The 25,919-nt window shown below is 37.5% G+C and overlaps 1 protein-coding gene across 1 annotated transcript in view; it reads right to left on the bottom strand.

Annotated features, from left to right (window-relative positions):
- Positions 1-25,389, bottom strand: part of LOC118654772 — a 98,286-nt gene extending 72,897 nt beyond the window's left edge. Inside the window, exons 1-4 of the mRNA XM_036306214.1 lie at positions 25,317-25,389; positions 23,339-23,444; positions 17,028-17,219; positions 14,153-14,246 (exon numbers count right to left, since the gene is read on the bottom strand). Coding sequence (XP_036162107.1) covers positions 14,153-14,246; positions 17,028-17,219; positions 23,339-23,444; positions 25,317-25,389 — 465 coding nt within the window. The remainder of the gene's footprint in view (positions 1-14,152; positions 14,247-17,027; positions 17,220-23,338; positions 23,445-25,316) is intronic.
- Positions 25,390-25,919: the final 530 nt, after the last annotated feature.

The raw sequence follows: 25,919 nt of genomic DNA, 5'->3' as shown, positions 1-25,919 counted from the left end.
GAATTGATGTTTTGCCCTGACTGGTTTGGCTCAGTGGAAAGAGTGTCGGCCTGTGGACTGAAGGGTCCCAGGTTCGATTCCAGTCAAGGGCATGTACCTTGGTTGCAGGCACATCCCCAGTAGAGGGTATGCAGGAGGCAACTTATAGATGTTTCTCTCTCATCAATGTCTCTAACTCTCTATCCCTCTCCCTTCCTCTCTGTAAAAAAATCAATAAAATATATTTAAAAAAAAGAATTGATGTGTTTTATTTAAAGCATACTTGACATACAATAGTATATGAGTTTCAAGTGTACAGCATAGTTAATTAAAATTTATATTCCTTAGGAAGCAATTATAGTGATAAGTCTAGTAACCATTTGTCACTGTACAAAGTTATTATGATATTATTGACTATATGCCCTATGCTATACATTACATCCCATGACTTATTTATTTTATAGCTGAAAGTTTGTACCTCTTACTCTCCTTCAGCATTTTTACACCACTCTCTTGTGATTTTCTTTTTAAATGCTATCTTTTTCAGGTTTTGATATCCATTAAAATTTTGGTAGTTTTTTTTAATGTTCTGAAATAGTTTAAATATCATTGGAATTACTCAGTGAAACTGATGGGCCTAGGGGCTTTGTGTGTGTGTTTTTTGTGGCTGAGGGGCTTTCTCTATGAGTTCCATGGAAATCAGTCTGTTTAAATTCACTATATTTTCTGTAAATAGTTATATATTCCCTGAAAATGATTTAATTCATCTTTTAAAATATATCTGTATAGAGTTGAGCAAAGTTGTCTCTTAAGATTCTTTTAATTTCTTCTGGTTTTGAAGTTATTTCCCACTTTATCATTTATTCTGTATATTTGAAAAAAAGCAAATAATTTTTAATCTGGAATTTTGAAAAACATGAAAAAATTGAAGGAACAGAGGAAAAAGCACCTGTAGTCTCCAAACTGATGAAAAGTATAATTAATATTTTGGAAAATGCATTTCAATAACTTATGTATATTTTAGAAAAAGATAGTTTGATCCTTCAGCATCTCCAGTTTTCTATTTTCCTATTATTTATGTGATTGGTTCTTCTTTTAAATGTCATTACAGTGACACAAACTAGTTAAAATTTTATCAGAATCATCATAAATTTATAGTGGTGGTACAGTCTTCTGAAAAAATTAACTGAGTCCTTAACTACAGGGTTTCTGTGTTTTTTCTCCCCCACATTTACATAACTTTTATTACAGTATGTTGCTATATTTTTTTTTCCCTGTGTTTGAATTTATACAGAGGAGGCTCTCCCACTCCATATCTGGATCATGAACAATGTAAAGGCTAATCACTGCCATCTACTGGTAAAAATGGAATATGTCATCCAGTGACTTCTTAAGGCATGGATATTTTATTGTATAGGAAAACATTTTTAAAATAATTCCAGAAATTTGGGGGAACCAAATAACATATGCATACTAGAGTCCTGGTGCATGAAATTTGTGCATGGGGGGTGTCCCTCAGCCCAGCTTGCACCCTCTCCATCTGGGACCCCTTGGAGGATGTCTGACTGCCAGTTTAGGCCCGATCCCTCTCACAATCCAGGACTGTTGGCTCCCAACCACTCGCCTGCCTGCCTGCCTGATCACCCCCTAACTATACCCCTGCCAGCCTGATTGATGCCTAACTGCTCCCCTGCTGGCCCAGTCACCACTAACTGCCCTCCCCTGCCAGCCTGATCACCCCTAACTGCCCTCCACTGCAGGCCTAGTTGCCCCTAACTGCCATTCCCTGCAGGTCTGGTCGCCCACAACTGCCCTCCTCTGCAGGCCTGGTTATCCCAACTACCCTCCCCTGCTGTCCTTATCACCCCACAACTACCCTCCCCTTCTGGCCATCTTGTGGTGGCCATCTTGTGTCACCATGGGGGCAACCATCTTTGACCACATGGAGGCAGCCATCTTGTGTGTTGGAGTGATGGTCAATTTGCATATTGCCTCTTTATTATATAGGATATACATAGTCCATGGACACAGACAATAGTGTGGTGAAGACTTAAGGTTGGGGGCAGGGGGCCAAAGTGGGTGTAAATGGGGGACATCTGTAATACTGTCAACAATAAAAATAAATTTAAAAATTGGGGGACATGATAATATTTAATAAAATTCCAATAATATAAGAGTAAAAATTAAGGAAGCTTAGAAGTTTAGTCAAAACATAGTGTTCTTTCTCTGGGCTTTTATTTTCAATATAAATGTTCATCTTATAGATGTACAAAACTAATCTAATCTTACTGCCCCCAAACCAGCTAATAATTCTGTAAAACCATGTTTTTATGTTTAACATTTTCTAAGGTACTATATGGTGTGAGCAATATAATAATGGTGGTTTAACATAACGCAGAGATTGAAATTTTAATTGTAACTACTTAGTTTTTTATTATTGATTCACATATTTATTTTACTTAATACATGACTATAGAAGCTCTAAATAAGACAGTCAGGAATGGGGAAAGATGGCGACTGGCAAGAAGGTAGAAAGGGAGAGTGTGTGAGAGAGTGAGGGAGCGATTGAGGAGTGTGTGGATGTGTGTGGGGTGTGTGTGTGTCTGTGTGTGTGTGTGTGTGTGTGTGTGTGTGTGTGTGTGTGTGAGAGCTACAGACAGTTAGATCCTGCAGGTCTTCCAAGGGCCTGCCAAATCGGGCAGTCTTAGATGGCGAAACCCCACAGCCACTGTGGACAATCCAGGGGCGACCAGCGTGGGCACAGAGACCATGCCATCTTAAAAAACAGAACTGCTAGAGAGTAGGATCCTAGCCTCACCACCACTCAATCTGGTCTCAGACACAAACTGGGACCCTACAACCACTGTGGACAAAGACCTGAGACCACAGCTTCAGATCCACAGACACCAAGAATCCAGACATCCTGGCTGCAGATTTCTGTTAGTCACAGATCCCACCCCCCTTCCCACAAGCTTGCTGCAGTGCCATAGGAACTGCTGGTCCCACCCAGTACAACCACGCCTCCTGCCCACACAGGGCGGCTCCGGCTCCACTTCCTGAATTTGAGCCTAGACACATGGACACTGGGAATCTGTTTCCTGCACAGACCAGACCCCATGCACACACAGGGTGGCTCTGGCTCCACTGCCCAAATTTGAGCCTGGGCGCATGGAAACTGGGAATCTGATTCCCGCAGAGTGCACTCTCATGACCAGACCCCACACCCACACAGGGCAGCTGCGCTACCTGAATCTGAGCCTGGGCAAGTGCACACTGGGAGGCTGATTCCCACAGCAGGCACTCTTGTGACTAGACCCCACACCCACACAGGTTGGCAGGGCCACCTGACTTTGATTGTGGGCAAGCGCACATGGATTTCTGTTTTTTGCAGCACAGGAGTGGACCTCCTGCCAACACAGGGCAGCTGTGCAACCTGGTCCCCCAAGCAGACCAGGGACCCTGATTCTCTCTGTGAGAGGCAGCACTGAGAACCTGTGATTTGACTCTGTTTCTCATCATGCGTGCCTGGGATCCCTGATTCCAGTGCACGCACACTAAGAGCCAGTGACTCCAACTCTTGGCGCATCCACACACAGGGACCAGGATTCTCAGCATAAGGCCATACCAAGCAGAGACTCTGATACTCAATTCTTAGTGCAGGCACAAGGGGACTCTGAATCCTGGCAAGTGCTAGGGGGTTCTGATTTTCGGGACATGCCAGTGGGGTCTCTTTATCAAAGTGGTGCAGGTGGGGTTCCTGATTCTAGGTGCATGCACAAGGCTGCACTGAGCTCCGGTGACTCTGATCCTGAGTGAGCATGGCTCCCAACAACCCACAGCAGCCACATGTCTTGGTTACAGAGCTCTGAAGTGACACTCAGGTGGTGTAAAGCTCCCACTGCACACGGCCCAGGTCCCCGCAACTCAGCGTTTGAACCTTCATGTGATAGAATGTGGAGACAATGAAATAATCCCCAGAGGAAAGAAAAACCTCTTTTTCTTTCACCAAGAAAGGAAATAAGTGAAATGGAGGCATGCAACATGGCAGAACAAGAAATCAGAGTAATGGTCATACAGTTCATACATCGGATGGACGAGAAAATCAACAACCAATGCAAAAATCAGGAAGAAATCAAAAGTGATATAGCTACAATAAAAAACACAATGGAAGGATTCAACAGTAGAATAGAAGAAGCAGAGGACCAAATAAGTGAGTTAGAAGATAAGGTAGAGAAACAAGCCCAATCTGAAGAGCAGCTGGAGAAAAATATTAAAAACCAGGAAGAGAGCCTAAGGGAGCTTCAGGACAACACAAAATGAAGTAACATATGTATAATAGGGCTGCCAGAAGGACACGAAGAGTGGCAAGGATTAGAAAATCTATATGAAGAAATAATGACAGAAAACTTCCCTGATATGGGGAAGAAAAAAGTTACACAAGTACAGAGAATACCAAGCAAGATGAATCTCAAAAGACCCACACCAACACACATCATAATTACAACAGCAAATGTTAATGACAAAGATAAAATATGCCCTAACCGGTTTGGCTCAGTGGGTAGAGCGTCGGCCTGCGGACTGAAAGGTCCCAGGTTCGATTCCAGTCAAGGGCATGTACCTTGGTTGCGGGCACATCCCCAGTAGGGGGTGTGCAAGAGGCAGCTGATCAATGTTTCTCTCTCATTGATGTTTCTAACTCTCTATTCCTCTCCCTTCCTCTCTGTGGAAAATCAATAAAATATATTAAAAAAATAAAAATAAGAAAAGAGAAAATATTAAAGGCTGCAAGAGAGATACAGGGAGTTACCTACAAAGGATCCCCCATCAGATTATCAAATGATTTCTCAACAGAAACACATCAAGCTAGAAGGGAATGGAAGGAAGTATAGAAAGTGATGCAAAGCAAAGGGCTGAGCCCAAGAATACTCTATCCACAAGACTATCAATAAAAATTGAAGGGGAAATCAGGAGCTTCACAGACAAAAAAAGGCTAATGGAATTTATCACTACCAAGCCAGCAATGCAAGAAATGCTAAAGGGAATGCTGTAAAAAGAAGAAATATAAAGGGAGGAAGGAACACAGGCATAAAATACAGAAATGGCTACAACCAAATACCTATCAATAATAACATTAAATGTAAATGGATAAATGCTCCAATCAAAAGACATAGAATGACTGAATTGATAAGAAAACATGACCCATATATATGCTGTCTACAGGAGGCCCACCTCAGAACAAGAGACTCACACAGACTGAAAGTGAAGGGATGGAAAAATATCTACCAGGCAAATGGAAATGAAAAAAAAAGCTGGGGTATCAATACTTACATCTGACAAAATAGACCTCAAAGTGAAGACCATAACAAGAGACAAGAAAGGCCACTTAATAATTCTAAAAGAATCAATACAACAAGAGGATATAACCTGGTAAACATTTACGCACCCAATGAAGGAGCACCCAAATACATAAAAAAACTTATGGATGATATCAGGAGAGAGATTGACAGCAACACAATCATAGTAGGAGACTTTAATACCCCATTAACATCACTGGATAAATCCTCTAGACAAAAATATAGCCAATAAACATCAATCTTAAATGACTCACTAGATCAGATGGACTTAATTGACATCTTTAGAACATTCCACCCCCAAACTACAGAATATACATTCTTCTTAAGCATACATGGGAAATTTTCAAAGATAGACCACATATTGGTACACAGGCAAAGTCTTTTTTAATTCAAGAAGATTGAAATCATATCAAGCATCTTCTCAGATCACAATGCCATAAAAGTAAAAATCAACTAGAGTAAATACAATCACAAAAATTTAAACACTTCAAGGCTGAATAGCATACTATTAAACAATGAGTGGGTTACCAAAGAGATCAAAGAAGAAATTAAAAACATCCTGGAAACAAACGACAATGAAAACACAATAATCCAAAATCTTTGGACACAATGGACGCAATCCTGAAGGGAAGTTCATAGCATTACAGGCCTACCTCAAAAAATAAAATAAAATAAAATAAAATAAAATAAAATAAAATAAAATAAAATAAAAAAGAAAGAAAAAAAGAAAAACTGGTAATAAACCATCTAACTCTTCAACTTGAAGAAGTAGAAAGAGAGCAACAAGAAAAGCCCAGTTTGAGCAGAAGGAATGAAATAATAAAGATCAGAGCGGAAATAAATGACATAGAGACCAAAACAACAATAAAAAATCAATGAAACCAAGAACTGGTTCTTTGAAAGGATAAACAAGATTGATGAACCTCTAGCCAGGCTCACCATAAAGCGAAGAGAGAAGATGCAAATAAACAACATAAGAAATGAAAGAGGTGAAATAACAACAGACCCCACAGAAATACGAAGCATCGTTAAAAAATACTATGAGCAACTCCACTCCAAAAAACTGGTCAACTTAGAAGAAATAGACATAATCCTAGAAAAATACAACCTTCCAAAACTCAACCAGAAGGAACCTAAAAATCTGAATAGGCCAATAGCTATGGAGGAAATTGAAGCAGTAATCGAAAAACTTCTAACAAACAAAAGCCCTGGACCAGACGGCTTCACAGGGGAGTTTTATCAAACATTCAAAGAAGAAATAAAACCTATTCTCCTCAAACTATTCCAAAATATTGAAGAGGAAGAAACACTTCCAAGCTTATTCTATGAAACCAGTATTATCCTAATCACAAAACCAGATAAAGACAATACAAAGAAAGAAAATTACAGGTCAATATTCCTCATGAACATAGACACCAAAATCCTCAACAAAATTTTAGCAAATCAAATCCAGCATTACATTAGAAAGATCATACACCATGACCAAATGGATTTTATTCGGGGATACAAGGTTGGTACAATACTTGCAAATCAATAAATATGATACACCACATAAACAAACTGAGAGATAAAAACTGTCCTATATATGCTGAAACCGGTTTGGCTCAGTGGATAGAGCGTCGGCCTGCGGACTGAAAGGTCCCAGGTTCGATTCCGGTCAAGGGCATGTACTTGGGTTGTGGGCACATCCCCACTGGGGGATGTGCAGGAGGCAGCTGATCGATGTATCTCTCTCATCGATGTTTCTGACTCTCTATCCCTCTCCCTTCCTCTCTGTAAAAAATCAATAAAATATATATATAAAAAAACTGTCCTATATAAAAAAGAGGTAATATGCAAATTGACGATCACACCCTCGCACAAGATGGCCACCCCTATGTGGTCAAAAGATGGCCACCACAAGATGGCCGGCAGGGGAGGGCAGTTAGGGATGGTCAGGCCAGCAGGAGGGCAGTTAGGGGTGACCAGGCCAGCAGGGGAGAACAGTTAGGGCAGTGGTTCTCAACCTTCTGGCCCTTTAAATACAGTTTCTCATGTTGTGACCCAACCATAAAATTATTTTCGTTGCTACTTCATAACTGTCATGTTGCTACTGTTATGAATCATAATGTAAATATCTGATATGCAGGATGGTCTTAGGCGACCCCTGTGAAAGGGTCATTCGACCGCCAAAGGGGTCGCAACTCATAGGTTGAGAACCGCTGAGTTAGGGGCAACCAGGCCGGGAGCAGAGTGCAGTTAGGGGAGACCAGGCCAACAAGGGAGGGAAGTTGAGGGGGTGGGACCCGGCCTGCAGGGCAGCACAATTATGGGTGAACAGGCCGGCAGGGGAGTACAGTTAGGGACAGCCAGGCCAGCAGGGGAGGGCACTTGGGGATGACTGGGCCTGAAGGGGAGGGTAGTTAGGGGCGACCAGGCCAGCAGGGGAGGGGCCAGCAGGGTAGGGCAGTTTGGGGGTGATCAGGCTGGCAGGCAGAAGCGGTTAGGGGCAACCAGGCAGGCAGGCAGGCAAGCAAACGTTTGGGAGCCAGCAGTCCCAGATTGTGACAGGGATCCCAGATTGGAGAAGGTGCAGGCTGGGCTGAGAGACACCCTCCCCCCAGTGCATGAATTCCATGCACCGGGCCTCTAGTATAATCATATCCATTAATGCAGAAAAAGCATTTGATAAAATCCAACACCCTTTCTTGATAAAAACTCTCAGCAAAGTGGGGATAGAAGAATCATAACTGAACATAATAAAGGCCATATATGACAAACCCACAGCCAACATCGTACTCAATGGGCAAAGACTAAAATCATTTCCACTAAGAACAGGAACAAGACAGGGATTCCCCCTCTCACCACTCCTGTTTGACATAGTACTGGAAGTACAAAACATTGTGATTGGTCAAGAAGAAGAAAGAAAAGGCATCCAAATTGGAAATGAAGAAGTAAAACTGTCCTTATTCGCAAATGACATGATACTGTACATAGAGAACCCCAAAGACTCCATCAAAAAACTACTAGACATAATAAAATGAATTCGGCAATGTAGCAGGATAGAAAATTAACACCCAGAAGTCTATGGCTTTTCTATACACCAATAAAGAACTTACAGAAAGAGAAATTTAAAAAGCAATCCCATTTACCATTGCAACAAAAAATTAAGATATCTAGGAATAAACTTAACCAAGGAGACAAAGGACCTGTACTCAGAAAATTTCAGGACGCTGAAAAAAGAGATAGAGGAAGACATGAAGAAATGGAAGAATATACCATGTTCATGGATTGGTATAATCAACCTCATTAAAATGTCCATACAACCCAAAGCAATCCATAAATTCAGTGCAATCCCCATTAAAATACCAACGGCATATTTCACAGACCTAGAACAAACTCTCCAAATATTCATGTGGAAAAAAAAGACCCGAATAGCTGCAGCAATCTTGAGAAGGAAGAACAATGTTGGAGGGATCACAGTACCAGAATCAAGCTATACTACAAAGCCACTCTCCTCAAAACTTCCTGGTACTGGCACAATTATAGACATACAGACCAGTGGAACAAACAGAACAGAGAACCCAGAAATGGACTGAAGCCATTATGCTCATTTAATATTTGACAAAGGAGGAAAGAGCATGCAATAAAGACAAGTCTCTTCAATAAATGGTGTTGGTAAAACTGAACAGACACTTGCAAAAAAAATGAAACTAGACCACAAACTTACACCATACACAAAAATAAACTCAAAATGGATAAAGGACTTAAACATAAGAAGGGAAACCATAAAAATCTTAGAAGAAGCCATAGGCAGCAAATTCTCAGACATATGTCATAGCAATATCTTTACTAATACAGCTCCTAGGGCAGAGGTGGGCAACCCCTGGCACGTGTGCCAAACATGGCACGCCAGTAACTTTTGCTGGCATGCAAAACCCTCTCTTATAATCTTCCATTTACAATTTTTGTGAACATTTGAATGACTTAAATGTTAAATTACAAGGAACTGGCAAAACACTTGATGTGATGTTTGGTTACATAAAGGCTTTTGAAAAGAAATTGGAAGTCTTTAAGAGGGATGTGGATGGTGAGAGATTTAGATATTTCCCAAACCTCAAGAGGCACATCAAAGACCTCCCAAAAGATGACAGAACACACTGTCAAAGCCTTCAAAAGCTGTTTTTAAACATCATCGAGTCAACTATTGAGCAGTTCTTCTCAAGATTTGCGAAATTCAGAGAACTGGAAGAGACAGCAAAATTCATGAGGTTTCCAGACAGCATGAAACTGGAGGAACTGAACTTACAAATGTTTTCATGGATAGACATGGATGACTTTGAAATCCAGTTGATTGAATTTCAGAGTAGCTCAATTTAGAAGCAGAAATTTATTGACCTTAGAGTTGACTTGAAAAACATTGAAAAAAAGCGATTAGAGACAGGAGTACCAGAGAGAAGTGTTGAAAACGAACTATTGAGGACTTGGAATGCCATTCCAGAAAAATTTTTCTGTTTAAAAAACTGCAACAGCGTTACTCTCCATGTTTTCATCCACATACGCTTGTGAATCTTTGTTCTCAGTGATAAATTTTGTTAAGTCTCATAATAGGAGTAGCCTGACGGATGAAAGTAGTAGCCCGTACATATTTCTGAAGGTCATGAAATATAAACCCGATGTAAAATCTCTGTCATCAGTGATGCAGCAGCAAAAGTCCCACTGATAATATCAAGCGGAGTCATAAATTTTTCTGTCAGATTATCAGTGTACATGTATACATTTAAAAATAAATGTATTTTTCATCATTATATACTGTGTTTTTGTCTCTCGAATGAATTTTATTATTTCTTCAAGGTACTTCACATACGTACACCTTAAGAGATATCAAGTAGGCGTAACATGTTCTCAAAAAATTTAGGTTGGCATGCAGAAGAATTTTGAGTCAGAGATTTTGCTGGTTTTGGCATGCACTCGCAAAAAGGTTGCCCACCCCTGTCCTAGGGCAATGAAAACTAAAGAGAAAATAAACAAATAGGACTACATCAAAATAAAAAGCTTCTGCACAGAAAAAAAAAAATCAACAAAAACAACAAGAAAGCCCACTGCATGGGAGAACATATTTGCCAATGTTATCTCTTTTAAGGGTTTAATCCCCCACATTTACAGGGTACTCATACAACTTAACAAAAGGAAGATAAACAATCCAATAAAAAAAATGGGCAAAGGACCTAAATAGACACTTTTCAAAGGAGGACCTAAGGAAGGCCAAGAGACATATGAAAACATGCTCAAAGTCACTAATCATCTGAGAGATGCAAATCAAAATGAAAATGCGGTACCATGTCACACTGGTCAGAATGGCTATCATTAAGAAATCAACAAATGACAAGTGCTGGTGATGATGCAGAGAAAAAGGAACCCTCATGCACTGATGGTGGGAATGCAGACTGGTCCAGCCACTGTGGAGAACAGTATGAACTTTTTTCAAAAAGTTGAGAATGTAACTCTCATTTGACCCAGTGATCCCACTTTTAGGAATATATCCCAAGAAACTAGAAACAGCAATCACGAAGATTATATGCATCCCTATGTTCATAGCAGCACAATTTACCATAGCTAAGATTTGAAAACAGCCTAAGTGCCCATCAGCATATGAGTGGATTAAAAAAAACTGTGATACATCTACACAATGGAATACTGCACTGCTGTAAAAATGAAGGAATTCTTACCATTTGCAACAGCATGGATGGAACTGGAGAGCATGATGCTAAGTGAAATAAGCCAGTCAGAGAAAGATAAATATCACATGATCTCACTTATTTATGGAATATAATGAACAACATAAACTGGTGAAAACAGATCCAGAGACAGAGAATCATTGATCAGACCATCAAACCTCAGAAGGAAGGTAGGGGAGGGTGGGGGTAAGGGGGAGAGATCAACCAAAGGACTTGAATGCATGCATATAAGCCTAACCAATGGACACAGACACCAGGGGCTTGAGGACATGAGTTGGGGGTGGGAGGGCAATGGGGGGATAAGGACACATATGTAATACCTTAATCAATAAAGGAAAAAAAAATATCTTGCACCCAGCTGGTGTTGCTCAGTGGTTTTGTGTCAATCTATGAACCAGGAGATCACAGTTCTATTTTTTTGTCAGGTCACATGCTTGGGTGGGCTCAATCCCCAATGTGGGGTGTGCAGAAAGCAGCTGGTCAATGATTCTCTCTCATCATTGATGTTTCTCTCTTTCCCTCTCCTTTCCTCTCTGAAATAAATAAAAATATATTTTTAAAATATTTAAATAAATAAATGAATAAACAAACAAATAAACAAACTGTGGTACATCTACACAACGGAATACTACGCTGTTGTAAAAAAGAAGGAATTCTTACCATTTGCAACAGCATGGATGGAATTGGAAAGCATTATGCTAAGCGAAATAAGCCAGTCAGAGAAAGATAAATATCACATGATCTCACTCATTTGTGGACTATAATGAACAACATAAACTGATGAGCAAAAACTGATCTAGACAGAGAAGCATTGATCCAACCATCAAACCTCAGAGGGAAGGTAGGGGAGGATGGGAGTAAGAGGGAGAGGTCAACCAAAGGTCTCGTTTGCATGCATATAAGCCTAACCAATGGACACAGATACCAGGGGAGTGAGGGCATGAGTGTGTGTGTTGGGGGGGCAATGGGAGGATAAGGACACATATGTAATACCTTAATCAATCAATAAATAAAATATATAAAATTTAAAAAGAAAAGAAAAGAAAGCCCAATCTGAAGCAACAGCAAAAGTTATTGCTCCCACAGAAGTAAAGATGGCAATTAAATATGATTGTAATAGTGATCTGGGCAGATATAATTATCCCCATGTAACCGAAGTTGCCATCATACTCAGAAACAAAGATAGAGAACCTGCTTTTGAAAGGGACCTGCTGATTCATTGTAAACCAGATCCCAATAATTCGAATGCCACTAAAATGAAGCAAATCAGTATGCTGTTTCCTACATTAGATGCAATGATGTATCCTATTCTTTTTCCACATGGTGAACAAGGCTGGGGAATGGATATTGCATTAAGACTCAGAGATGTCATATATATATATATTATGCTAAGTGTCCATCCCGGTAATGACATCACATAGCATTGCCTGCTTCCTCTCCCTAGCGACCAGCGTCCTTTGAGTTTCTGCAGCCCAAGAACACAGGTGGAAACACTTTACACTGTAGCCAAATGTCTGTGACGTGTTTTCCCATGCCCCATGTCATTTGATCTTCACAGAAGTCTAGAGTATGTAGATAGGAGACGGTGGAATCCTATTTTCTTTTCATTAACCAGAAAATGGAGATTTAGAAAGCTTAGAAACTTGACCCAACTGAAAAGTAAGAAATGGTGGACCTTGAAAATGACTTCAGGTTTTCTCCCTGTGCAGAATATAGTCAAACACTGCTGCAGTTAAATATCTTAACCTTTGTTCTCCCTGCATGATCTACAATAATAATGTGCTTTGTGTTGATATTTACTGCTGTGTTGCTGACAATTACCTGATAGAGAAGTTGGGGTGCTTCACTGGGCTGCAAAAAGTTTAGCTAAGTCAGAAAGCAAGTCTAATTAAGCAAGTTTATTCTATATCTATAAAAGGTTAAGATGACTTGCACATGCGCAATACATATAAAGCTCTCTCTGGCGCCAATCACACGTGTGTGTTTCCATCTGTCATTGTCAATTCTGAATTTGGTTGACACTTCTATTATAGAGAAAAGGCAAATAGCGATATTAAAATATTTCTTCTAATTAATTCCCTTTCAATGTGCATGAATTCGTGCACTGCACTATTGTTATTTACAATAGTATATCTATCCACAGGATCTTAATCATCTGTTTAAAAAATGTTATATATAATACACATACATATAAATTTTCCTTTCATAGTGTAATTTAAGTCCCAATATTTAACTATTCTGACATTGAGTAGAAAATACCTCGTCATTAGCCTTAATTCATCAACCCTTTATCAACTTTTTTTCTTAACCTTTTCACAAGTTTCAGTTTTAATTGGCCTTAATATTATTGAGAAGGTATCATACAGGAACATATGTAGAATTATACTGAGACTCAAATTGTTTAAATTCAATGTATATCTTCCTTAAAATATAAAGATCATAATTGGGTATATTCTAGGGTTAATATACCATAACAAACAATGATTTTGTGGTATCTTATTAGTGATTTGTTTGATTTAAAACAATAAAAGCTTTACTGCTGCTTCTGATACTTGTGGTCAATTATGACATCCAGACCTTTCTTTGCATGTAGAACTGTTCTTGAAGTACAATGATTTGAAAAAAGCCCCCACAAATCTGTTTTAGAGGATCTGTGCTACTAATAACATTTTAGATAAAAAAGAGATTTTCTCCTAGTATAAAAAGAAGTCACACGGCTCAGATTCTTGTCCTTTTATCCATATCTTTCTGGCTTGCTGCCCTTTTTTAGTTATTTCCTTTCCCCTTTGTTATATGTTTTAAATTTCCCTAAGATCGCCACTGATATGTGTTTTAACTTGGTTTTACCTGGAAACAAATGATGGAAAGAAGTAGAGAGCACTCCCATTGTAATTTGCTCCAGACCTTGCCTGTTTTCTACTGATAAATAACCCATCATCAACTATCCCTTATTTGTGCAATTCAATCTTCTGATAACACTTCATTTTATTATTGCTGAATACTTCTTCAATCTCCCAAGCTTCTTTTTGTTTCTGCAATGCAATTCTCTTTTTGGTGTCTTTTGTAAATTTAGTTTACCTGACAAGTGAGTTTTGTGTTTACCTGGCCTTGATTAGGTTGAGAAAGTTTCATAGACGTATCAAAAGCATACGCATAATTATGCTGAGGTTGGAATCCTGATGAATCGCTTTGTTCTCTGGCAAGTTAAATAAGTAAAAACACGTAGTTAGTATAAAACGCTTGTTTAATTAGTCATAAATCACTTTTTTAAATGTATATCTTTATTGTTGAAAGTATTACAAATGTCCTCCCTTTGCCCCCCATTGACTCCCTCTACCCTGCTCCCACAATGCCCACCCCCCCCCAGGCCTTCACTGCATTTTTTTATAAACTCATTTTTGACCATACAGAATGAGTTCTCCCATCTTAAGACTCTGTTATTATATGTACCTGAGACAAAGCAATAATAAAGGCTACCATTTTTTGAATGATTTCCATGCTCAAAGTGTTTTCCCTAATTTATCCCAAACAATTTATTATGAAAATTTTCAAACCTATAGCAAAATTAAGTTTTACAGTGAATACCCATGAATCTACCACCTCAATTTTATCACTAATATTTTACTATACTTGCTTTAACATACATGTGTCCATCCATCCATCCCTGTATCCCTCCATTAATCCATCTTAGTTTTTTTATGCAATTGAAAGTACATTTTAAATATCAGTTTATTTCACAAAAATTATATTATCTTATTTAAATATTTAGGAAAAACCCTGCAAAATAAGTATTGTTAACTCCATTTTTGGAGATGAAAAAACCTGAGGCTGAAAAATTTTAAGGAAATTCCCCAAAGTGACACAGTCATTGACTTATAGGGCAGAGACTTGAGCCCCAGTTTGCCTAGCTCCATTATCATACTTTTTCCACTATACTAAGGAATCTCCCAGAATATATACACAATCACTTTGTCAATTCATAATTGACAGAGGGGAAAAGGGAGTTTAAACTAAATTATATTTTAACTGGAGGGAAATATTAGAAATAAGGCAGTTTAATTTTTATCCCAAAAGCCTATAAATAAGCCCAAACGCTTGTGAACACCACTATTATCCTGATTTATAATCAAGGCTTTTATTTTACCTTTGCTTCTCAATGCAGTTTTCCATTAATTGTTTTATTTGATTCTCATGTCTATAAAGAAGTAGGAATGTATAAAGGAGGAATCAGGGGCTAAGCAATTCATTCAAAGTCATAGCCATTTAGTAAAAGATAGATGATTAGAAAACAAATCCAATGTTCTAGAAAGCTTTTTACTAGAAAAGCTGTGGAGAATCCTAAAAAGGTGAATTGTTTACAGGTATGATTTCTAATTATAATAATTCTTTAAAATCTCAGGAGGTTTCTAACCTAAGTCAAAGGATAATATGAAATTCTCCACATTAATTACTTTATTTTTTATTAAATTTATTGGGGTAACATTGTTTAATACAATTATATAGGTTTCAAATGTACAATTCTACAATATATCAACTGTCCTATTCACCACCCCAAGTCAAGTCTTCCATCACCATGCTGATTAGCATTGATTTTATGCATATATACTTATGTACCACATTGCATTTTTTAAATATATTTTATTGATTTTTTACAGAGAGGAGGGGAGAGGGATAGAGAGTTAGAAACATCATGAGAAACATCGATCAGCCGCCTCCTGCACACCCCCTACCGGGGATGTGCCCGCAACCAAGGTACATGCCCTTGACCGGAATCAAACCTGGGATCTTTCAGTTCACAGGCCGATGCTCTATCCACCGAGCTAAACCAGCTAGGGCTACCACATTGCATTTTAAAGAGTATGGAATGATGGTACAAACAAAGGTTAGGATTTTGAAATGGCAGCAATGTTGGCTCCAAATATCTAAGACTGTTCAAACTGTTGATTTTATTATACTTTGTAAGCCTATTCTTAGAAGTGTGAGGCTTATATTACCAGCTACTTCCAATTTTAAATATTTCAAACTCTCCTCATACTGCATACAGTTTAACATTATCTTGTCACTGGAGAATGATACCTCAAAGTAGATGCTAATGTGAATTAACTGGCATAAAATTTATGAGATTTTACCCTACTGGCATTTACCCCTCATATCTCTATGGTTCTCAGGCAGCACAAAATATAAAGGGTATTGTTTGCTTTTAAGTAAAGAGACAAAGGGTATGCAACAGGGCTATGCAGCTTTCAAAGCAATGTTTTGTCTTATGAAATTCCATTCCTATAGCATGGGGGTTAAGGGTTTAGGCTTGGAGCCAGATTGTCTGGGTACATACTTAGCCCTTTAACCTCAGCCAAATTATTTAATCTGTGCTTTGGTACTATCATCTGTACTTTATAGGGTGCTGGTGAGGATTAAATGAATTAATAGGTATAAAACATTTATAATTCAACCTAGCATACATAATAAACCCTCAGTAAATGATTGTTGCTTTCAGTATTATTCTCATCATCTCTGTAAGGTGGGTAGGCCAGATTATATTCTATAGATGAGAAAATGGGAACCCAGTGACGTTAATCAATTTACCAAAGATAGAGTCATATTACAGTCAAGTCCGTTGGATTCCTCTTTGCATTTCTCTGACATTGTTGCTGGAGGTTGCGATTAATAGGAGGTACAGCAACCCCACCCTCCTCTAGGACAGTATGTGTGGTACACACAAATAGAAGGAAGACACTGTAGCAGGACAATTCTTTAGTTAATTACACTTGGGTTTTATCAGTTTTTTATGTATTCATATTCTGACCAAAATGGATTTGGTTACCTGGACCTTTTTGTTTGAACATAATTAAATGTTACGAATATGAAAAAGAATATACCAGGAGTATGCATGATAAATAATATCCATTATTTCTTGATTCACTTGCTGATCTCACAAGAGATTTCCCATCATTCTAGGAGGTATTTAGAAATTTCTTACCGTTCATCATCTATATTCTTCTTTGACTTCTTTTTACAGTAGTGGACAGTCTGGATTGTTACACCAACTATTAAAGCCAGTCCTATTCCAGGCAATGTTGCAACTAAAATCAGGTCCAGAGTATTCCAGAGTTGGTCACATTTGGCCCCCATATACCAATAATTTCCCCACCGACCTCTGAAATTTGGACATCTAGATAGGGATAATAGAAATAGAAAAAGCTCACAAATCAGAAAAATAATGTCTCCCCTGAAGGAATCAAACCTTTCATTTTTTACTAAACCATGAGGTTTCCCTTTAAGGACCTTAAGAAATTTATGTTGTCCCATTTTCCACTTGAGCAAACACTCTAAAACCTACAGGTTTGGACACATTTAGTAAGCATGACTGTCAGGCTTTCCCAGCCATTAGCTAATGAAGATGTGGCATGTAGCTAGAAATGAAAAGAAAAAGCCTCACCAAAAATGGCTGTCTCAAGACTGCTTTTAAAACTATTCACATTTTGCCTACTGCTCATACCTCACTTTACTTTAGCTACTTTAGTTCTGTAGTTCTGTGAGTGTTAGGAAAAAAATTTGAAACAGCCTAATCTACCAGTTATATAACTGTAGGTTATGATTTTCCCCCACCCACTCTTATAGCAATGAATGATGGTTAGCAAACTGCCTCTACCACTCTACAGCAAATACAAGAAGTAACATGAGAAGGTGAGACTAGATTGTCTGCCAGCAATATCTACCCCCATCATTCCCATGACTCCATATTTTCCTCCTCTATTTTATACAAATAAATGACTCATATAGAAATGTCTAGTGTTTTTATAAAGCCCTGATACTCTGCCAAATAACCTGAATGTAGTTCTCTGGTGAAAAGACTGAACTGGCATGGCATACACCCACATAGACATGTCTATGGGTTTGTGGAGAGGAATAATATGACTTCTCATCATCCTCCATGGGAGTGGCTAATGGTGAAGTTAGTTCTTGTAGTATCTTTAGAGATTGCTTAATTGTCTTCTATAGAATTGGTAATGGATTACCCAATTACAGCAAATGTCAGATCCTAAATAAGCTTCTCTTGGTTTGTATCATTCCAATATATTAAGGAGTACTGTCATGAATTACATGAAGGGATTGATTAGACAATTATCATAATATTTTATACCTCTGATAGTCTAGGATTCTATAAGAAAATAAATATACCAGCTTCAAATAGGTAGTAATCTACTCAGTAAGAAATGGTTTCTAAAATGTAACACAATGTCATTCATTTAAGGAGGTCAAAAATATTTAAAAATTTTTTTATCAATCCTCATGGATTTGTTCTTGGGAGGAAAGCCTTTCACAAGAATATGTTTCTTGTTTAGATTAGAAATGAATCACAAATGAATTGTTTATTAAGCAATAACATTCATTCATTTATTCGATAATATTTACTGTTTCAGGCATTTGAGATAGACCAGTGAACAAAGATCCATGTCCTAAAGCAGCTTAAATTGTAGCAGAGAAAGACAGACAACAAAAATAGGCATCATTAGTAAATTATCTAGGATGTTTAAAGGTGACAAGTGCTAAGGAAAAAAAGAAAAGGAGCAGGATAAGGGGATTGGCAATGGGGGACACAGATAGTAGGACAGGTTGCAGTGATATAATGGGGTAGCAAAGAGCAGGTCTCATTGACAAGTAATATTTGAAGGAACTCTGAGGAGGTGAGTGAGTTAGACAATAGCATATTTGGGGAGAAGAGAGCATTCCAACCAGCAGAAACAGCAAGCACAAAAGACTAAAGCAAGAGGGTGTGTGCCTGCATGTTGACGAACCCAAGGGAATCAGTGCTGCTGGAGCACAGTGAGTTAAGCGAATGTGGTAGAAGATAAAGCTGAGAAGGAAGGAGACAGATCACAAAATACCTTTGATTTTTACAATGAATAAAATGAGAAACAATTACAGGTTTTGGAGAAGAGTGATATGATTTAGGTTGTTTTGAAAGGATCACACTCTTTTCTACTGCATCGAAAACAGATTGTATGGGGACAAAGGTAGAAGCAGGGAGAAAGGTCACAAAGCTGTTCAGTAATGTAGGCAAGAGGTAAATAGAATAGCTTAAACCAGAATGATAACAGTGATGGTGAGGTAAGAAAAAAAAGGCTGATTTATACTTTTTTATTTTTAAGGCAAAACCAACAGTATTTCCTGATGGACAAGAATTAGAGTGTGCAAGAAAAAAAGAGGATTGATGATGACTTTCAAATTTTTGGCCTAAAGAAATGAAAGGATGGAGTTGTCATCAACTGAGATGGGAAAGACTATAGAAAGAACGTGTTTGGAGTGGTGGTGATGGAAGTTGCATAGTTCAGTCTTGTACTTGCTGATTTTGAAGTAGGTATTAGATATCAAAGTGGAGATGTTGAGTAGGCAGTTATATTTCTGAGTCAGGAGTTATAAATTTTCCCAGTTAGAATGGTATTTAAAGACATGAGACTGGATGAGATCACCAAGGGAATCAGTGAACAAAAATTGGAAGGAACAAAGATAGGTGAACAAAGAATGGAGGGAGAAGAGATAATGGAGATGAGGAACTAAGCCCTATGACACTCCAAAATTAAGTCCAAAATTAAGTCCAAAATTAAGTAAGTGGGGGACCAGAGAAGAGACTAGCAAAGGTAATTGAAAAGTGGACAGTGAGGCAGACGGAAGAAGTAAAAACAGGAGAGAGGGATATCCTGGAAGTCAAGTGAAAATTCAAAGAAGGGATAGTGATCAACTCTGTTAAATGCTGCTGATGTGTAAACTAAGATGAAGGTTGAAAACAGACTATTGGGCTTAACATCATAGAGGCTAGGGAGAAGAAAAGAATTAACTTTTTAGTGTACCTCTCAGCCAGTTACTATGTGATGAATTTTAAATATTTTATCTTATTTAATTCTCCTAGCATTCCTGGGGGAGGGGAAGTATATAAATGTTTTTCTTTCTATCATCAATGGGAAATAAAACCTTTAAATATGAATACATTTGAAATGTAATCTATATATTTTTTTCTCAATAACTAGTAAGTATGTGAGAAATGTGAACATTGATTAGGAGGTACATCAACTTTTCCAAATAAAAATAGATTTCTAGAAGAAACAATAGAATGGAGGTTGTTAGAGGCTGGGGAGGGGGCATGAGGAAATAGGGAATCATTTTTCAATGCTATAACATTTCTGTTAAGCATGATGAATAAGTTCTAGAGATCAGTTGTACAACCTAGTTCCTGCAGTTAATAATACAGAATTTTGTACTTTAAAATATGTTAAGGAAATAGACCTCATGTTAAGTGTTCTTATCTTTAAAAAAGGGGAAGAAATAAAAAAGAAGAAAAGAAAGAAAAGGTACCACAAACAAACACACGTAATGGATATGTTTAGTGCCTTGGCTGTGGTGATTCTGTCACTGGTGTATGCATATGTCCAAACTTATCAAGATGTATACATTAAGTGTGTGCAATTTTTGTATACTAATTATACCTCAACTAGAGGCCCAGTGCACAAAAATTTGTGCACTCAGGGGTGGTCCCTCAGCCCGGCCTGCGCCCATTCACAGTCCAGGACCCCTTGGGGGATGTCCACCTGTCGACTTAGTCCCACTCCCCGGGGGACCAGGCCTAAGCTTGCAGTCAGACATCCTTCTGGCAGCCAGGGAGCCCTCGGGGGATGTCTGACTAAAGCAGCCATGGGCAAACTATGGCCCGTGGGCCGGATCTGGCCCATTTGAAATGAATAAAACTATTGAAAAAAAAGACCGTACCATTTTATGTAATGATGTTTACTTTGAATTTATATTAGTTCACACAAACACTCCATCCATGCTTTTGTTCCGGCCCTCCGGTCCAGTTTAAGAACCCATTGTGGCCCTCGAGTCAAAAAGTTTGCCCACCCCTGAACTAAAGGCTTAGGCCCCCAAGGGATCGGGTCTAAACCGTTAGTTGGACATTCTTAGTGCTGCCACGGAGGTGGGAGAGGCTCCTGCCACCACCACTGTGCTGGCCAGCCATGAGCCAGCTTCTGGCTGAGTTGCACTCCCCATACGGAAGTGCACTGACCACCAGGGGGCAGCTCCTGCATTGAGCATCTGCCCCCTGGTGGCCAGTGTGCATCATAGCAACCAGTCATTCTGCCGTTCAGTCAATATGCATATTAGCCTTTTATTATTATTATATAGGATGTCCCTATTTCCCCCCCTTTGCTCCCTCTACCCAGCTCTTGCCCCCCACTTCTCTCTGGCCATCACCATACTGTTGTCTGTGTCCATGGGTTGTGCATATATTTTCTTTGGTTAATCCCTTCTTTAAATTCACTTCTTTAAATTTTTATTTTCAGATAAGTGCTTATAACTGCACTATTATATATTTTCTATTATATCATTTAGAATTAAGATATTTTTAATTGAACCCTTGTAAATTTTATATAATTTTAAAAATTATATATCAGGCATGTGCTCTTAGTTTGGCCAATTTTATTAAGTTGTCTCTCTTTGAACATTTTAAATTTGGCTTATGATTTTTTCATTTTCTATATGAATGAAACATTTGAAACATGTGTGTGAGAGAGAGATATTTGCCTGTAGGGATGTGGGTGGTGGTGGTATGTGTGTCCTTAGTTTCAGCAATGCCATTAAATTTATTAAATAATTTTAAAACTATTATTATATAATTTTGTTTCATATGTTTAATTCTGACTCGTTAGTACCTAATTCACAATGTCAAAATAACTGACCCAAACCCTGTGGTGTGGTGCTATATATATTTAGTAATAAAAATGGTCCCTTGCCATCAGATAGACATTCAAAGAATGTAATATATATAATGTACAGGTCAATTATGCTCCACACTGAAATCCATCAGTAAAATAAGTTGAAGTAACTTGTTTGAATCAACTTGATGGAGAAAATTTTCAAAACATGCATAATGTTAATGTGACAGGACAATTAACACTTGTAAAGATTTGTCAAACAAATGAGACAAATAATTATAATAAGTATTAGAAAGATAAAACATAATGTTGATTAGCTGCTTCCAATATTGGAATAATATTCTCAAAGGTTATCACCAACAACCCCTAAATGCTAAATCTAATGGCTTTTTATCACTTTTCATCTTCTTCAATATTCTTCCAATATTTTTCACTATTGATCAACCACTCCCATTGAAAGATTCATTCAGCAAATCATTGCAGAATACTTTCTATATGACAGGCATTGTGCTAGGTACTGAAGATAAATAAGACTAAATTATGTTTTTTGTAGCACTCTAAAAAATAAAACATATACCCTACACTCAAAGAAGTTGCAATAGAATGGGTTAAGTGCTATCTTAGCAGTATGATGGAGCTTAGTCTTGAAGGTTAAGTAGGAATGTATCAAGAGAAGTTGAGCTATGGTGAGAGGAGGAAAGGGGAAGGAAGAGTAACAGAGAGGTTATAGCATATGAACGGCCAAATGTGAGAGAGGAAGTAATGCACTTGAGGAACTGAAAATGCTGTCATTCAGTATGTCATGATGTGAAAACTATTTGCATTTTCACAAACACAAAATTCTCTCAAACCTCATTGTCTTTGCCCATATTGGTCCCTTTGCCTAAATGTGATTTTCTTACTATCAGTTTCCAAAATGCAGTTCAAGAGGCATGGACCCTGGAAAACCTTTCATATACACACTCTTTCTTATTCTTATATTACCTTTTTTCTTAGTCACTCTTCCAATTTTTTGACCTAACTACTCTAACTTTTATGGTTAGAACAAAGTAGAAAATTTACCTATCTTTAAAAAAATTATCTATGACTCAAAAATACACTCTTGTTAAAAAAAAAAAAAAAGTAAACCTGGAAGTGAAGAGGTCAGTCATAATGCATTTTAATTATTTCTTGAATTACAAAATTTTATTGATACCTAACAAGTTAGGATTATTGTCATTGCATAACATGAGACATACCTTGATTTTTCTTCTTCAGAACAGTAAAACAATTTAGTTACAAATGTATAATTTATCTGTAAAAAGTCTGACAAAAGCAGTTTTAAATAGTGCCAATCCCTTAAAGTTAATATATATTCTCTCAGTTAATCTCTTAAGTTATATATATTGTTTATAAAACAGTAGATAAAAATATTTTAGGTACTCAACAGCAACTGTGTTAAATGTGTAGGAGCCATTTCTGATTAAAATATTATTTTAAAACAAATATTGCATCTGTGGTTTATAGAAAACAAATACAAACTGAATTATTACTCACAATATATTGTGCTCACTCTGCTTTTACAGCATGTATAACCACTTACTTGCAAAAAGGTTCTCCATCTTTGCATGCACAAACAATATTCTTCGGACAGAAATCTGTTATATTCCCTGGACAATCATCAAAGTCAGTCACCGATGTACAATTGGCTGTAAATAACATTCAAACATCTCTCAGCAAATACAGAACAAATGTTTCGAAGTTGGCTAATACACATGTGAAAAGTTTTGCATGTTATAAAACTATTTTTGTTAAAGAGTTTTAAACTATGAAAAAGAACATAGCTATGTGGTACTTTGAGAATGTTCAAATACCACACTTCCAAGTACCAGTATCAAAAAAATCAAGATGAACAACAGACATGATCTCACTTATTATTTGAACTGATAGATTTCACAGCATGGCTTTAAAAACAGTCAATATACAGTATTATAGACAAAAGGACATCTAACATTTGAAATAAAGTTCTTTTGGACAAAATGTGCATATCATCTTTGGCTAAGGCAGTGGTCAGCAAACTGCAGCTCGCGAGCCACATGCGGCTCTTTGGCCCCTTGAGTGTGGCTCTTCCTAAGCCTTAGGAGTACCCTAATTAAGTTAATAACAATGTACCTACCTATATAGTTTAAGTTTAAAAAATTTGGCTCTCAAAAGAAATTTCAATCGCACTGTTGATATTTGGCTCTGTTGACTAATGAGTTTGCCAACCACTGGGCTAAGGGAAGATCAAATTATCTATCCAAAGACAGAGTCAACATAACCCTAGTTTGCTAGGACAGTTCTAGTTTATGCTTGTTTTCCTAGATTAATTATTAATACTTCTCTACTCTCAAAATGCTCCGGTTGACACAAATTAGTCACCTTACTAGTAGGCGACTGGGGATAGTAGGAACCTCAGCCTCAACTATTAATGACATTTTGATATTTATAAGGATATCCTGGAGAGTCATTCTACTAATGATAGGGCTGAAGTATCCCTCCCAGCATTGTGGACTAAGCAAATGTTTTCTAGAGTTGGAAAATTAGTGAGTAGAAAAATTTATTAGAAGTTACAGGACCTATTAACATGCACAGAAACTATAAATTCAAGTAAGGGTGAAATATTTTGACCCTCTGTCAGCTTAAACACAGAGAAGAGATTCAATAGAGTGAGATTTAACATTGCCTGAATCCCAAGCCTCTGAGTATATGTTTGGAGTTGGAGGTGGCTGGAAAGAAGGGAAAAGGTCTATAGAATCCAAAGGAAAACTGCACTTTGGAGAACATGTATTTCCTAACGTAAAACATGACACACTGATTTTGCTACATACACATATTTGAGGAAAAAAATGGAAGGGTTATATTAGAAAACATAATAGCATTTTTAAGTGAAAACACAATACAGTACTTTAAAACAATTTTAATAACTCTATCCTTTGAATATGGAAACAACTTTAGTTGACGAAAATGGTCCACTGACTACCCAACCTCACAAAAATCCTTCACCATAATTAGTGGATCTAATAGTGCTGCTTGGAGAAATTTAAATCACATCTGTTTTCAATAGGCAGTGTTTAGAAAAAGAATTGTACTTCTTGGCTTGGCAAATATTTTAGGCTATGCTTCATATTAGTAGACATGTGATTTGAACATATTGCAAAGTGAAAATTTTCTGATAAATTAAGTACAACCTCTATATGTTATTAAAAACAAAGTGCTTTTAAATATAGTCTAAAACAATCACTAATATTGACACAAATAAAACTTTTAGCTGGTAGCTCATAGACGTTTTTATATTTATCTCAGAGATCAGAGACAGACATGATAGCTTCAAGAGAAAACAATTATTTATCACATAAAAATAAACACCTTTAAAAAATAAGATACTTTCAGGTTTATAAATGTTTAGCAAAAAAGCCTTTGCTTGGATTACTGTCTAGTCCCTTAGGCTGCCTCCCCATGGCCTTGATTCCCTCTCTAATTAAAATCTAATTACTTACATATTCACCCTATAGAAATAAAACAATTTAAAATTTTCTTACGTTGTGCACAATGTACAGTCAGAAAACAGCAGTAGATGAACAGAATTTGAGTCCATATAAACTTGTAATCCATCATAGTGGAAGCAAGACAGAAACACAGGCAGTCCTAACAAGTGCAATTATGAGAAGTAATCATCCAACAGATTATAGGTGGTTTATATTGGAGATAAGTGACTGTGGATTTTGAACTTTTTCTTTCCAGCCTATACAAATTACTGGTTAACTTTTTGATTGTGCACTTGATTGTAGATTTGCTTCCTCAAATCTACAGTTCCTATATATAGACCATATATAACTTGCATACTGCTTAAGTTTAGACCCAGCTATTTGTTTTTATAAGAACTATTTGTTAGTCATTGTATTAGGTTTCATAATTTTCCAAAAACCCACACCTTATGCTATGCCATGAGTGCAGTTTTCAATCCAGTTCAAAATCAGAGATCTCCATGCTGTCTCAAAGGGTAAGATTTCCTTCTTTTTTTATAGCCAGGTAGTATTCCATTATGTAAATGTACCAGATTTTTATCCTCTCATCTTCTGCTGGAACCTTGAGCTGCTTCCAAATCTTGGCTATCTATATATATATAAAAGCCTAAGCGACCG

Source organism: Myotis myotis, unplaced genomic scaffold (assembly GCF_014108235.1).
Source record: "Myotis myotis isolate mMyoMyo1 unplaced genomic scaffold, mMyoMyo1.p scaffold_m19_p_4, whole genome shotgun sequence".
Classification (NCBI taxonomy): domain Eukaryota; kingdom Metazoa; phylum Chordata; class Mammalia; order Chiroptera; family Vespertilionidae; genus Myotis; species Myotis myotis.
This window is presented reverse-complemented; position numbering and strand designations above follow the sequence as displayed.